The sequence below is a fragment of the Phocoena phocoena genome, chromosome 7 (genome assembly GCF_963924675.1).
Source record: "Phocoena phocoena chromosome 7, mPhoPho1.1, whole genome shotgun sequence".
In the NCBI taxonomy this organism is placed as follows: domain Eukaryota; kingdom Metazoa; phylum Chordata; class Mammalia; order Artiodactyla; family Phocoenidae; genus Phocoena; species Phocoena phocoena.
This window is the reverse complement of record NC_089225.1, coordinates 8,920,784-8,937,927: the sequence shown is the minus strand read 5'-3', so window position 1 is coordinate 8,937,927 and position 17,144 is coordinate 8,920,784. Positions and strand designations below refer to the sequence as shown.

Genomic DNA, 17,144 nt, shown 5'->3' with positions numbered 1-17,144 from the left:
ATATATACATTCTTTTTGTAATATTCCTTTCCATATGGTTTATAATAGGATACTGAATATAGTTCCCTGCAAGCACTCACAGTCTTGATTTCTCTCCCCTGTGTGACTTAGGCAAACAACTCTCTTTAGTGTTGCCCAGAGAGTTCCAATTTCTGAGAACTGCTCAGTTCCTACCCATATTTTTAATCTCAATTTAAGACTCTCCTCTATTTATCTAAAATTCTACTTAACATACAATGATTGAACAACCGATCTGTGATCATCACTGGGAACAACAATGACAGTAGAAAGATACGTAAGACATGGTCCCCCCTCACAAAAACTGGGGGTCAGATGTGTGACAACATCATGAAAACACAAGCCCATCACTGTGACAGTTCCTCCTAGGGAGGAACATATGGGACAGTAAAAACCCCCAAAGGAGAAAGTGGTTCTCTCTGCCTGGAGGGATCAATGCATGCTTATGGAAGCAACTGCATTCTGTACAGGGAGCAGGGGCTGATGGGTGAGCAAGAGGAAGGCAACACAGGAGATATTCAGGACAGAGTCACATATGGAGGGACACAGAGTGGTGACACAGTGTTCCCGGAAAGCTGCCAGGAATTTGGCAAGTGTGAGCACAGACTGAGCAGTAAGGAATGTCCAAAGGAAAGTGACCAAGAGTCTGATCGTGAAGAGATATACAGAAGCAAGGAACTAAAGTTTCATTCTGAAGGCATGGGGAGTTACATTCCTCAGGTCAATGGAATATTTCTTTTTTGCTGAATATAGTGCTCATTGCTCACCTCTCTTTTGGCAATTATGAATGCATCTCCAAGCCATTGCTTTGGAGAGGTAGGTGTGAGGCATGCTCACCAGTCTCCTCCCTTGGCTGCCTTGCCAAACCTCGACAACTCAGCATTTGGCTTGCTGCCTGTCTGGCAAAACAGACCTGGTTCAGGAATTCCCCAGAGCTGGATGAATAAAACATGGCCAGAAAGATTAGTGAGTGATTCAAACCTCAAGCAAAGCAAAAAACAAACAGTTTTGTCTGGGTCTTGAAAGAATCTGTGTTCTGAAAAGAGAGATCCCACTCAGATAATAGGTCTGGACTCAAAGAGGGCTAAAAATCCTTGACAGAAACTCTCTGGTAATTAAGCAGCACCCAGCAACTGAGCACAGGTGGCTTGCGGAATCTTGGTCGAGCCCGGGGTCAGGCTGAAACTCTGAGTACGAACCACTACACTAACAGAGAACCTCAGACCTCAGGGAATATTCATCACAGTGAGGTGTCACAGAGTTCCTCATCTCAGCATGAAGACCCAGCTCTACCCAATAGCCTACAAACTCCAGTGTTGGAAGCCTCAGGCCAAACAACCAGTAAGACAGAAACACAATCCCACTCATAAACAGAAAAAAAAAAAAAAAGAGATGGCAAAAAAAAAAATGTCACAAATGAAGGAGCAAGGTAAAAACCTACAAGACCAAATAAATGAAGAGGAAATTGGCAATCTACCTGAAAAAGAATTCAGAGTAATGATAGTAAAATTGATCCAGAATCTCAGAAACAGAATGGAGGCATGTATTGAGAAAATACAAGAAACGTTTAATAAAGATCTAGAAGAACTAAAGAATAAACAAATAGAGATGAACAACACAATAACTGAAATAAAAATACACTAGAAGGAATCAATAACAGAATAACTGAGACAGAAGAACGAATAAGTGAGCTGGAAGACAAAACGGTGGAAATAACTGTCGAGGAGCAGAATAAAGAAAGAAAAGAATTGAAGACAATCTCAGAGACCCCTGGGACAACACTAAACACACCAATATTCAAGTTATAGGGGGTCCAAGAAGAAGAAAAAAAGAAAGGGTCTGAGAAAATATTTGAAGAGATTATAGTTGAAAACTTCCCTAACATGGAAAAGGAAATAGTCACCCAAGTCCAGGAAGCACAGAGAGTCCCATACAGGATAAACCCCAGGAAAAACACACCAAGACACATACTAATCAAATTAACAAAAATTAAATTCAAAGAAAAAATATTAAAAGCAGCAAGGAAAAAACAAAAATAGTATACAAAGACATCCCCAAAAGGTTATCAGCTGATTTTTCAGTGGAAACTCTGCAGACCAGAAGGGAGTGGCAGGATAAAGTGATGAAAGAGAAAAAACTACAACCAAGATTACTCTTGCCAACAAGGATCTCATTCAGATTCGATGGAGAAATCAAAAGATTTTCAGACAAGCTAATGCTAAGAGAATTCATCACAACCAAACCAGCTTTACAACAAATGCTAAAGAAACTTCTCTAAGCAGGAAACACAAAAGAAGAAAAAGACCCACAAAAACAAACCCAAAACAATTAAGAAAATGATAATATGAACATACATGTTGATACTAACCTTGAATGTAAATGAATTAAATGCCCCAACCAAAAGACATAAAGTGGCTGAATGGATATAAAACAAGACCTATATATATGCTGTCTACAGGAGACCACTTCACACCTAGGGACACATACAGACTGAAAGTGAAGGGATGGAAAAAGATATTCCATATAAATGGAAATCAAAAGAAAGCTGGATTAGCAATACTCATAGCAGATAAAATAGACTTCAAAATAAAGACTGTTACAAGAGATAAGGAGGGACACTATGTAATGATCAAAGGATAAATCCAAGAAGAAGATATAACAATTATAAATGTTTATGCAACCAACATAGCAGCACCTCCATACATAAGGAAAATGTTAACAACCATGAAAGGAGAAATCAACAGTAACACAATAATAGTAGGGAACTTTAACACACCACTTACACCAATGGACAGATCATCCAAAATGAAAATAAATAAGGAAACACAAGCTTTAAATGACACAATAGACCAGATAGATCTAATTGACATTTATGGAGCATTCCACCCAAAAGTGGCAGAATACACTTTCTTCTCAAGTGCACACAGAACATTCTCCAGGATAGATCACATCTTGGATCACAAATCAAGCCTCGGAAAATTTAAGAAAATTGAAATCATATCAAGCATCTTTTCTGACGACAATGCTGAGACTGGAAATCAATTACAGGAAAAAATCTGTAAAAAGCACAAATACATGGAGGCTAAACAGTGCACTACTAAATAACCAAGAGATCACTGAAGAAATCAAAGAAGAAGTTTAAAAATACCTAGAAAAAAATGACAATGAAAACGCGATGACCCAAAGCCTATGGGATACAGCAAAAGCAATTCTAAGAGGGAAGTTTATAGCAATTCAATCTCACCTCAAGAAACAACAAAAATCTCAAATAAAAAATCTAACCCTACAGTTAAAACAACGAGAGAAAGAAGAATAAAGAAAACCCAAAGTCAGTAGAAGGAAAGAAATCATAAAGATCAGAGCAGAAGTAAATGAACTAGAAACGAAGAAAACAATAGCAAAGATCAATAGAACTAAAAGCTGGTTCTTTGAGAAGATAAACATAATTGATAAACCCTTAGCCAGATTCATCAAGAAAAAAGGGAGAGGACACAAATCAATAAAATTAGAAATGTAAAAAGAGAAAACACACCTGACACTGCAGAAATACAAAGGATTATATAAGAAACTACTACAAACGACTATATGCCAAAAAAATGGACAACCATGAAGAAATGGACAAATTCTTGGAAAGGTACAATTTTCCAAGACAGGACAAGGAAGAACTAGAAAATATAAACAGACCTATCAGAAGTAATGAAATTGAAACTGTAACTTAAAATCTTCCAACAAACAAAAGTCCAGGACCAGAGGGCTTCACAGGCAAATTGTGTCAAACATTTAGAGAAGACCTAACCCCTATCCTTCTCAAACTCTTCCAAAAAATTGCAGAGGGAGAAACAATCCCAAATTCATTCTATGAAGTCATCATCACCCTTATACAAAACCTGAAAAAGATACCACAGAAAATGAAAATTATAGACCAATATCACTGGTGAACATAGATGCAAAAGTCCTCACCAAAATACTAGCAAACAGAATCCAACAACACATTAAAAAGATGATACACCATGATCAAGTGGGATTTATCTCAGGGATGCAAGTATTCTTCAATATATGAAAGTTAATCAAAGTGATACACCACATTAACAAATTAAAAAATAAAAACCATATGATCATCTCAATAGATGCAGAAAAAGCTTTTGACAAAATTCAACACCGATTTATGATAAAAACTCTCCAGAAAATGGGCATAGAGGGAACCTACCTCAACATAACAAAGGCCATATATGACAAACCTACAGCAAGCATCATACTCAATGGTGGAAATTCTGAAAGCATTTCCACTAAGATCAAGAACAAGACAAGGATGTCCACTCTCACCACACTTATTAAACATAGTTTTGGAAGTTTTAGCCACAGCAATCAAATAAGAAAAAGAAATAAAAGGAACACAAGTAGGAAAAGAAAAAGTAAAAGTGTCACTGTTTGCTGATGTCATGATACTATACATAGAAAATCCTAAAGATGCCACCAGAAAACTACTAGAACCAATCAATTAACTTGGTAAGGTTGCAGGATACAAAATTAATGCACAGAAATCTCTGGCATTTCCATACATCAACAATGACAAATCATAAAGAGAAATTAAGGAAACACTCCCATTTACCATTGCAAAAAAGAGAACAAAACACCTAGGAATAAACCTGCCATAAGAGGCAAAAGACTTGTACTCAGAAAACTATAAAACACTGATGAAAGAAATCAAAGATGACATAAACAGATGGAGAAATATACCATGTTCTTGTATTGGGAGAATCAATATTGTGAAAATGACTGTACTACCCAAAGCAATCTACAGATTCAATGCAATCTCTATCAAACTACCAATGGCATTCTTCAAAGAATTAGAACAAAAAATATTACAATTCGTATGGAAACACAAAAGACCCAGAATAGCCAAAACAATCTTGAGAAAGAAAAATGGAGTTGGAGGAATCAGGCTCCCCAACTTCATACTATACCACAAAGCTACAGTAATCAAGACAGTATGGTACTGGCACAAAAACAGATCATTGGTACAGGATAGAATGCCCAGAGATAACCCATACACCTATGAAAAAGGAGGCAAGAACATACAATGGAGAAAAGACAGCCTCTTCAACAAGTGGTGCTGGGAAAACTGGACAGCTACATGTAAAAGAATGAAATTAGAACACTACCTAACACCATACAAAAAAATAAACTCCAAATGGATTAAAGACTTAAATGTAAGACCAGACACTATAAAACTCTTAGAGGAAAACATAGGAAAAACACTCTTTGACATAAACCACTGCAAGATCATTCTTGATCCACCTCCTAGAGTAATGGAAATAAAAACTAAAATTAAAAAATGGGACTTAAGTAAACTTAAAGGAAACCATAAACAAGACAACTCTCAGAATGGGAGAATATATTTGCAAATGAAGAAAAGGATTAATCTCTAAAATATGCAAACAGGTCATGGAGCTCATTATAAAAAACACCAAACAATCCAGTTAAAAAGTGGGTGGAAGACCTAAATAGACATTTCACCTAGGAAGACATACATATGGCCAAGAGGCACATGAAAAGATTCTCAACACCACTAATTATTAGAAAAATACAAATCAAAACTTCAATGAGGTATTATCTCACTCCAGTCAGAATGGCCATTATCAAAAAATCTAGAAACAAATGCTGGAAAGGGTGTGGTGAAAATGCAACCCTCCTGCACTGTTGGTAGGGATGTAAATTGATACAGCAACTATGGAGAACAGTATGGAGGTTCCTTTAAAAGCTAAAAATAGAACTACCATACTACCCAGCAATCCCACTACTGGGCATATACCCTGAGAAAACCATAATTCAAAAAGAGTCATGTACCACAATGTTCATTGCCACTCTATTTACAATAGCCAGGACATAGAAGCAACCTAAATGTCCATTGATAGATGAACGGATAAAGAAGAAGTGGTATATATACACAATGGAATATTACTCAGCCATAAAAAAGAATGAAATAATGCCATTAGCAGCAACATGGATGGACCTACAGATTATCATACTAAGTGAAGTAAGCAAGACAGAGAAAGACAAATATAACATGATATCACTTATAGGTGGAATCCAAAATATGACACAAATGAACTTACTTATGAAATAGAAACAGGCATAGAAAAAAGACTTGTGGTTGCCAAGGGGGAGGATGGGTGGAGGGGGGGTGGATTTGGAGTTCAGGACTAGCAGATGTAAACTATTATATAGAGAATGGATAAGCAACAAGGTCTTACATAGAGCCCAGGGAACTATATTCAATATCCTGTGATAAACCATAGTGGAAAAGAATATGAAAAAAAAGAATACATCTCTTTATAATGTCTTATGACTTACCATCTGAGATAGATATATACACACATACATACATACATATATATATTTTACTCCCCTGATACTACTTATTATATTTATCTAAAAGAAAGATGAGGAGTCTTAAGTATCATTTGGACATCATTTTGATGTGATTCATTCATTGTCTCTCTTTTGCTTGATTTAAATTTGTTAATTTTAGAAACCAATTTTTGAGCTTCCCAAATCTCCAGGATAACAAAATAGAGAGTCACTGAAACCAGAAATCTTGACATGATCCTTCATTCTTACGTCCCTTTCAAATCAGCAGGCAATGATGATTCTTCCATAACTAATTGCCTTGCCTTCTCTCCATCCCAATTACCATTGTTTTAGTTCAGGCCTTTATTATTTCTTCTTTACTATTTCTATAGGCTTTGAATGGGTCCTCTTGTCACCAGTCTTTTACCCTCATTCTCCTCCCCCATCCTCACCCCAGACATGCACACAAGTACACACGCTCCAGTCTCCTCCCTGAAATCAGAGCAAACTTTCTAAAATACAAATTGATGTGACCGTCTCACCCAAAGCAGTGTTTCCCAGCTTTTTAAGCTTATAATCCAAAAACACAAACGTGGACGGCCCTATTTAACATGTCACAAGATTTTTTTAATACATAAAGTATAAGGACTAGAAAGAAATCCAAACGTTTTCTACAGCCTCATCCCTCGTAATGTTATATAAGAGCTGTGCTTCCTGTTCCCTTTTAGGCTCAACAGTCTGTGGACCAGATAGCATGATGCCTGGCACATTGTGCTTAAGAACTATTAAATGCATCCAAGAAAAAATGTGATAAAACTTAGAAAGTGTACTGTGTTTTGTCTTGGAGCATACGCAACACATAAACAGAATAGCTCTTGGTGCAGAATTATCCTATGTACCCTGAAGAGCTGATAAAGAAACAGTCTTAAAACCATCTGGATGGACAAAGTAAAAAAAGGCATAGTAGAGGGTATAAGAAAGATCATTTTTAAAAAAGCAATGGCTGGAGATGATGAGCTTGAATCTAAGAAAGAAAGAAGGATAGAAAATAAAGGAAACTAACGTGTATCCAGTCTTGTGCCAATCACTGGGTTAAATATTTAACATGAATTGTCTCTTTTTGTTCTTACGACAAGCCTGGATATAGTTATGATCCCCATTATACATAGAGAAGACTGAGATTAAATAACTTCCCAAAGGACATATAATTAGTAAGCTGTAGAGTCAGGATCTGAATTCAGACTGGGCTGGGCTCCAATGTCTGCCTCTTTCCAGATATACTGCAGTCTCCAATTGGTCCAGAAAACACACACACACACACACACACACACACACACACACACACACAGCCAGATTATGATCTTAAGTACCACTGCTGTCCCTGAGCTGACATTATTTTCTCACCTACAAAGACCAATAAGAATCAATATTTGTTTGAATTATCAATACATGTTTTTCCCATCCACTCATAACTGGTTGGCATTGACCCTCATGGGGCTGTGCTATCAGCCAGCTGGCCAGTCTCCAACCCAAGCCTATCTTTTCAATCAGGCATTTTTCCTAAATTCCCATGAGTAGGTTGATGACACACAGAGATTGTAGTATTTCCTTTAGGAGCTCTATGCCTGGACCCATTAGAGATGAAGAGGGTTTTATAAATGTGTATGGATTGATCGAGCTGCACGTGAAGATTGTAGTTTCCTGAATAACCAGGACTTTCAGTGTAATTTAGAACCACTCAATACAGGCTATTAGCTATTGGAAGTTTAGCTCCAGTGTATTCAAAAAGGAATAGATATCTACTTGAGAGACATAGCTCAAGGAAAGAAATTCTCAACTCTGATGAGCACTGAATTGACAGAAGCACTATCTTTACAATTCTCCAATTGTGGCCTTTCCTTCATTTTAATATCCTATGCATAATCATTTGAACCATGCACTAAGTAAAAATACATTCTTTCTTCTTGCAATTTTTAAAAGTTTTTAATCTTATTTTCCCCATTTTCCCAATCTTATCATTGTAAGCTTATCATGTATCATGCATCCCATTTGTTCATGTATTTAGCTTTGCTTAAAAATCCAGTAAATTCTGAAACTGATTTGACTCTACTTTATAATGGTGTGTGTGTGTGTGTGTGTGTGTGTGTGTATATGCATGTTTGTCTGTGTATTGCATGGAATATTGATGGGTGGTTATGGGGAGAAGTGTACAGGAGTGTATAGAAACAAAGTTGGATTTAGGAAATTTTTAAATAGATAAAATTTCATTGTTTCAAAGATTTGCTTTTTCCTTATCAGTCTCTTCTAAAACCATCCCTAGTAATCCAGCCACCAATCTCAGCTTCTCATATTCCAGAAATTTCTAAGCCTTTTCATCTATGATTTTTATCTTTTCTACACATCCAAGATTTCATGTCTTCTAGCTAATTCATTTAAGCTAAGAAGGACCATCCATAATCCTAAAGAACTGATAGCTTTAGCGTATTTGAATTTCACAATCTTGAATGATTCTTTTGGAGGGCATGGTCCCCTGACCAAAGCATATCCCAACAACAAGCCCCATACTCCTGATGTCCGCTTGTTGGATGTTACTTTCTGACTCTTTGATCATCCTGTGACCCCCCTCATCAGCGACACCCTGCCTTATGCTCAGTTTGGACCTGTTTTACGTTAATAACTCCCTCTTTGTTCTTTCAGTTTCATGATGCTACTTCTGGAAGCCAAATTGAGGCTGACATGCCTAATAAGTCATGGGGAAGAAAATATGTTGAAAACAGTGTTTTAGAAAGAATGCTTCAATGATAGTAGAGCCCAGTGTTAACTCAGCAGACTTATAAAATCATAACATGATATTTAAAAGCATGAACTAGGATCAAGGAGTGGGCAAGGGAGGAAAAAAATAGAGTATAAATCTGAGAGATATTTCCAAGCAACAACAACAACAAAAAATGGTAACACTTGTAACTTTCACCGTTTCCCTCAACAAAAATTTATTGGACATATACATAGTCCCAGATGTGAAGTACTGTAGTTAAAAAAAATCCCTGGCCAACATGATGCTTTATATTCCACACGTGATTAGTATATCATATGCCTCCCCATCTGAGGGGCTCAAGAAACATTCTTTTAAAAATCAGGTTAAGTAATTGATAAATTAGATTTAAGGATAGAAGAGAAATACAGAACAAAGCAATCAATTGTGAGCATGATATCCCTAAACTGAGAATCCAAAAAAAAAAAATCCATCAGTGGCAGTAAGGGTAATCTGAGAGGAAAGAAATTTGGGGAAGTATACTTTGAAGCCATTGTCTTTGGGCTAATTATGGGACCTCCATGTACAGATGTTCTTGAAAATCCAAGAAGGAAAGAGCTAAACTCACACAAGATAATCACATGGGAGACTGGCCTTTGCCAGACTATGAGGCTTTCCTGCCACCATTTTAGGGATGGGAAGCATATTTTCAGACAGAAGATGTGCACAAAGTCACACAGACCTTGGTTCAAAGACCAGTTTGAACATAGACTACAGTGTGAAATGAACAGAGAAACTTGTAGGCTGCTCACCCATCCAGTATGAGTGATATCTCCTGCTGGCTGCACGGCAGGGACAGCTGACCACCTAGAAGGGGAGCTGCCCCAGGGGCAGGAAAGAATTATAGCTGCCTCTGCTGCTTTGTTATTGTTCTCAGTGGGTTTGATTATGGTCAAGTCCCAGCAAGTCACTTATAAGTGAAGATCAGTACCTCCAAACAAGTCTTTCCTAAAACCTTGAATAGAATGATTTTAAAAGCCTAGAAAGAACCCCAGAGCAACCTTGTTAATGCCACCTCCCCTTTGGGATGCCCTGACTCCTCCATCACCAGTCACAGCTGTGGAGCAGTGAAGGGTGTGTCCGTCTCCACTACGTTGGAGGAATTGGTTACAACTGCTTTTACTACCTCGAAATCCTGACAGAAACTCTGATACCTAGAATGCGCCCAGTTAAAGTTTGTTGATCAAACAAATGAACAATCACCTGCGCCGTTCGCAGAGGAGGGAGCTGAAGCACAGGAAGGTAAAAATGAGAGCACATTCACAGTGAAGGAAGAAGAGGACCCAGGTTTCCTGTATCCCAAGCCAAAGGTCTCCTGCATATAATCGTTCATACACGTAAGGAGCTTTTAAAAAAAATACATGAATTATCTTTCAACCCAGAGTAAATGCTTGGCTCCTTGAGCTCAGGGTCTATGTCTTTGGCTTGAATTCTGTCTTCCCACAGCAAAGAGCACGACCATGTGTATCCAGCAGATACTCAAAAGGCAAGTAGCACTGCATTATGGTGGAGATGGATGTCAGGATAGAGAAGGTTTGACCTTCTTTTCATGACTCATTTTAGAGTCATGTTTCTTGGTCTGTGCATCATGGAGTAATTTATCTTTTAGGATTTCATGGTGGAAAATAGGGACGGGGTCAGAGTCAAGAGTAGTATTAAAGTATTTATTTTTGTTGTTTGCTAAGTGAAATTATAGGTAACAAGAGGAAAAATAAACGAAGCTAAAAGTGTGAGTTGCCACTTCTAAGCCTCATTGTAGGCACTACACGAAGCACATGCTTTATGTCTTTTAAACAAAGTGGGCCATTAAGTGTGCAATGCTAAGAGGAATTTTATCTCACCTATAAATACAAATGAATCCCTTAAGCTCCAAATCCCCATATACAGACAATTTACTCTGGTAATCAAGGCGATGCTCACAATTTAACTTCAGTTACCATCTGTAACTCCATTGGTATTCTAATAATAATGAATAAAAATATACACTGACAACCAAAAATGTTACTTAAAGTGGAATCATCTTAAAGAGTCAATTATTATTTCTAAGAAGCTGTGTAAATATCATATTTACTCAGAATTCTCTTTTGTGTCTTTACCTTTTAATTAAGGTGAAAGAAGGCCTTTAGTATTTAACTGTACATGTATATTAAGGGAAAAATTATCCCTACTTCTTCAGGTTGAAAATATCAAAGAAAATGCTGGCCTTGAATATGCATACAAATACTAATCAGAAAACAAATACATTTCTTTTTTATCTTTCATCCTGCCTTTGTGGGTTTTTTTTTTTCTTTACCCCTTTTTTGGTGGGTAGGAGAGAGTGTCAAATGAAGAAATAAAGAAGGACAAAGAAAAGTAAGAAATTCAAATTCTTTTGAAAATTATAGACTATTCTTCAACATTTTTCTGTTATCCAGGAAATAAAACCATGCCCTTCCTTTTGCAGAAAATAAGTCATTTGTTAAAACAAATGTTATGAAGAATGATATAATTAATGATTACCGGATTTATGCACAGGCGGCAGGTGATTCTGACCTAGTGGTCACCATCTGGGATTGAGGAAACCTGAGTTTCCATCCAGACCAGTCTATTAATTAACTAACTCATCCTGAGCAGGCTTGTCATCTCCTTCAACCCTGAGGTCCTTTTGTAAAGTGAAGAGAGGGCTTGAATTCCACAATTTCAGAGGTTCCTTCTGGTTTTGACATCATCTTAGTCTATGAATGTGGGGCTAAGTCATTTGCAAATAGGACTGGGGTTATTCAACACCCACTGATAGGTCTGTATTTTTATCTGCCTGGGCAAGGGGTGGGTTTGGAGGTGGCCTTTAGGGTGTAAAGGAAAACAAGGTGGCAGTTATTTGTCAAAGAAGATTGGACAGTAATAATGTGAGAAAAGTTTTGCATTTTTAAATAGGCTTTTAATTTCCCCTGATTTCTGCAACACATCTTTGAGAGTAAAAGCCTATGAATAGGCTTTTTAAGGAAATATTTTGAAAATATTCTACTACGCCATTGCATCTGCGAAGTGCGGTTCTTTTCTGGAAAAATCATCATGGTTTCTCCAGGTTCTGTGTTCCATCGGAAGCCTGACTTCTAGTCCCGCCTTATGTTTTTCCTAAACTTCAAACTTCTCTCTCCCTCGCAGAATTTCTTCACCCTTTCCTCTTTCCTTATGTAAATACGAATAAACATCCACCACACTTCTGGAAGAACTGACTGATGGATTTAGCTTGCAAACACACTGTCAGAAGGCTGAGATGTGAGTGGTTCCTAAAATTTAACAACAACATGGGTCTGCTTATTTAAAGCCTGCAGGGATGGTGGAGCAGATGGTACTTTGTGTCTTTGCTTCCTAGCCATGTGTTTGGTACAATGTCGGCCCCGTTTCAGGAAGGCTGCCAATCCACAGAGGGGATGCAATGCCACCTTCACTCTCCTGTGTGTCTTCACCCCTTCCCCTCTCCCATACTTCCTATCCTCCTTCTCATCAGGTTGACCACAAACCTTTAGTGCAAAAGAGCTTTTGGTGATATCGATTCTTGTGCACGATTTGTAACATACACACAAGATCCTAGGAATAAAATTGTTGAAAATGGTTGCTCTGGATTGCAAGCAGATATTACAGACAATGCACATACTACTTCCTGGGTTTATTCTGTGCTTTATCCTTTAAAGGGGGACTTTTTCCATCTCTTCTCATTCCATATTTGAAATGATTCTATGGCTAGATGTGGCAGAGATGATTCTTTCGATTTTGGACAATGGAGGCAATGGAGATACAGCTTAGTGCATTGGGATGTGTTATCTGGAGTCACCAAGGCAAGAGAAGAAACCAGTCTAGAACGAGGATCTCTCAGTCTTAGTCATCCTGACACCATCCACTATCCCCGGCCTTCCCAAATCAGGAATTAAAAAAAAATTAATTACAGCTGACCCTAGAACAATGTGGGCTGAGGGACACCTACCCCCAACATAGTGAGAAATCCGAGGTTCCTCATCGTGTTTTCAACTGACCATGGATCCTATACCACTGTACAACATATTTATTGAAAAAAGATCTGGTATAAGTGAACCTTCACAGTTCAAACCCGTGTTAAGTGTCAACTGTACTGTCCTCATTTATGCTAGATTGTTTCTCCTCTGCTTTAAGAATAGGACAGGTTTAAAATTAATACACATTTTGCATTGAGAATTCTTATATGGACAAATTCTTAATTCCCAACCACTAGGGGTAATTTGATTACCAATTTGAGTCCTGGTCTACTCTCAGTTTAGGTGACTTGTCAGGTTTGTTCATCTGACGTAGAGAAGAGAGAGGGATCTCTACCTATTGGCCAGGGAGGAGGGGGTGGTCTTTCTTTCTGATTGGAAACTTTCCCATTCTTATCACTTTTAGGGATAGGGAAACAAAAGCTCAGACATGTTCTCTAAAGGCCACTGCAATGTCCAGGGTCCATGGGAAAACGAGCCCTGAAGAATCCTCTCTGGACCTTTCCATTAGCACAGATTGTTTCCAATGGCTTTACCAATTTCCAAAATGGAAACACTGACCCCATAAATGGAGATACAAAGAAGGAACATTTCACAAGAGGAACTGGGCAGTGGGGAAATAGCAGCTGATGTCAGGAGGCCAGTGTGGTTGGAAGCTTACTTCTCCCCGAGGCCAGTGCCTAGTGGAAAAGGGGACTGCATAAGACTGGAGGAGATGGGAAAGAGCACTTACCTGGACGTCTGACCAGTTAGGTACTCATGTAACTGGCTTGGATGTAATGTTGGTGAAAATTCTCCTCAACTATCCCATCCATTTATTGACTTATTTATATCTTCATATTTTTCAATGGTCTCTGAGCTCCTTGAAGTCTGACACTCAATTTTACTCAAATGTATCCCAATGTCTATTCAAGGTCAAGCATAAAGTAGGACCTTATAAATATTTATTGGACTAAATTAAATTGAAATGATTAGGTTACTTCAATTTCTACCTGGGGGGAAAAATAGGGTTAGGAGCACAATACTCAAAAATGTCATCAGCAACCAATTAAAAAAAAAAACAAGCTAATAAAAACAGTAGCAGTACCAATAAGGTCCTACTGTATAGCACAGAACTTATATTCAATATCCTATGATAAGTCATAATGGAAAAGAATATGAAAAAGAATGTATATATATATACATATATATAGTGTATATAACCAGAGGTCAGAATCAGAGGTCTTTCTTTAAGGAAAAAGAGGGTTAAAGATATTATATATAGTTATAGCTCTAAAGGTAACCACTAGAATAAAACTATTAGCTTTCCAAATTGTTCAAAGTAATTTACTCAAAATAATCACTATATATATATATATATACATATATATATGTATATACATATAGTGTATATATATATATATATATATATATATATAACTGAATCACTTTGCTATACAGCAGGAATTAACACAACACTGTAAAATCAATATACTTCAAGAAAAAATATTGAAAAAAATGATAGAGTTTTATACATATTATATGTTTAAGAAATACATAAATACTGTAATAATTATGGTACTTGACCTTTAAAAGATCTTCAATTTGCTTGTGGAAGTGGGTGTTAGGAGGGTTGTGAGTTATTGGGTAGGGGTGGAGGGGTATTATCTGAAATTGGATGGTAGCTGTAACTACAGATGTGGGTAGGTGATGTTCATAACATGGCTGGGAAGAGAAATACTTTGTGGTGCTTGGTGTGTGTGTTGTGTGTTGTGTGTGTGTGTGTGTGGTGTATTCTTCTGGGGCTCAGTCCAGTTGGGTTCAAGCTTTGACATTCACCTGTTTCCTGATGATGAAACTAGCATAAGCAAATGGAAGATTTCCATTATGTTCGTATTGTTTCCTAACATATAAATAGAGTAACAAATTCATGTTCCCAAACAGTTGTGTTGGAAGGGTGCATGTAACCCCTCTCACTTGCATCTTAGGCCTGGGGTAAAGTGGCCCTGAGTTCTGTTTTCTATTCTCAGAATGACCGTAACTACCGAGGTGCCCTTGCTCTGATTTTTTTCCCTTGCTCTGATTTTTGTGTTATTCCTCCTCAGTGAGGATCTGGCTCTATTTTCTGTTTGTTAAATGCCTCAAAATATTTTTCAAACATTTTTGATTGGGAAAAACTCAAAATGTATTTTGCCAGTTGATTTTTTTTTTAACACATTGAACAAACAAAAATTCAGTCCTTATGTTTCTAATTAATTTTCCTGCAATTAGATGAAATACTGCTCCCTAAGAATTTGCTGTGTAAGCAAGCAACCTCATAATCCTATGTACATTTGCTTTTAAGAATGTCAACTCAGCTCTTCCTGAGAGCATTTGACACCATGAAGTTGACATTCAAACTGAATAACACGTTTCAAATTTGTTTTGAGTGAGGTATGTCTAGATTTCATGAACACATTTTGCAATATTCTTTAAGAGCAATTGTATACAAAATGGAAAAATGGTAAGAGTGTTGGTACTGTTAGGTGGATTGATTGATTACTTCCTTCCTTTACTCACCATTTCATTCTTTAAGTAAACCTTTATTGAAAGCCTATTATATGCCGGATTATTTGCTAAGATCACACAAAGTGCATGTTACCTATTGGAGAATGCAAACAAATAAATGAATGATTACAAGCTCCAATATGCTCTGTGAAGAGCAGAGTCCTGGACATGAGATTGGATGGTCAGGGCAATCAGAGGAGCATATCTACATTGTCAAGACCTCATCTCTGCCCATGGTTCCACACTGTTCCACATCTGGTCAGCATCAAAGAAGTCTTTAGGACACATACCTACCACATTTAGGGAAGGCTGGGGGCGATTCTCTACTACTTCATAGAATAGAAATGAATTATTAAAATCAGTAACTCATTTTCCAAAGACTTTCACGCAACTAGGAGTGAGACATTCTAAATTATTCTGTCCCTCTAGATAAAACTATTACAAGAGTCCTTAGGGACTGAAGATGAGAGAGTAGTTAAACAATGTTCCCCATTTTTAAACCATCTCCTCTTTTATAGAAGAAACTCACTAACCATAATTTGAGGCTTTGCTCAAGTGGTTGATCAAAGGAATGGTGGGATAGTTGGATTTTGGGTTAGACAAAACTGGGCAAGAATTGTGGCCACACTGTTTTCTAGTGTTGTGACCTTACACTAACTACTTAACATCTCTGAACTTGAGTTTCCCCAACTGTGAAAGGAACTTAACCCCTGTCTTTGAGGATTGTTGTGAAGAGTCGATGAAATAGCACATGGAAACAAGTAGTACCAGCCTTGATCAGAGGAGGTATTTAATAAGTGGTAGTGGTTAATGCTTTGAGTTCTCTCTTTATGAAACACTTCTTACTAATGGAATTTTCTCTCTCTCCCCTTTTGTTCTAGACAACTGTGATGACCCATTAGCATCCTTGCTCTCTCCAGTGGCTTTTTCCAGCTCCTCAGACCTCAATGGTACTCACATCCCAGCTCAGCTCAACCGAAGGGTTGGTGAGTAGGTAACAAACTCTAAAGGCAAGCTCTGAATAAGCACACAATGGGTAAATGGAAGAAAAGGAGTATCTCCGTGTGCTGGGATCCTGTCCAAGAGCAGTGTTCAGGAGAAGAATGGGTAGGGGGCATTAAAAGAATGAAACCATGTTTCCCAGCACATAACGGATATTCAAAGAATACTGGTTATACTGGTTACTGTTCTCCAGAACCCACCTTATTCTTCTTTGATGATCATAAAACGCCTTTTTGGGGCTTCCCTGGTGGCACAGTGGTTGAGAGTCCGCCTGCCGATTCAGGGGACACAGGTTCGTGCCCTGGTCCGGGAAGATCCCACACGCTGCGGAGCAGCTGGGCCCGTGAGCCATGGCCGCTGAGCCCGTGCGTCCAGAGCCTGTGCTCCGTAACGGGAGAGGCCACAACAGTGAGAGGCCCGCATACCTCAAAAAAAAAACAAAAAAT

At 37.9% G+C, this 17,144-nt stretch overlaps 1 protein-coding gene across 2 annotated transcripts in view; it reads left to right on the top strand.

Annotated features, from left to right (window-relative positions):
* The window catches only part of CNTNAP5 (contactin associated protein family member 5), an 881,675-nt gene that overhangs the window by 189,568 nt on the left and 674,963 nt on the right, over positions 1-17,144 (top strand). For both annotated transcript variants that reach the window (XM_065881152.1, XM_065881151.1), the window contains exon 2: positions 16,578-16,682. In XM_065881152.1, the coding sequence (XP_065737224.1) occupies positions 16,578-16,682 (105 nt within the window). The remainder of the gene's footprint in view (positions 1-16,577; positions 16,683-17,144) is intronic.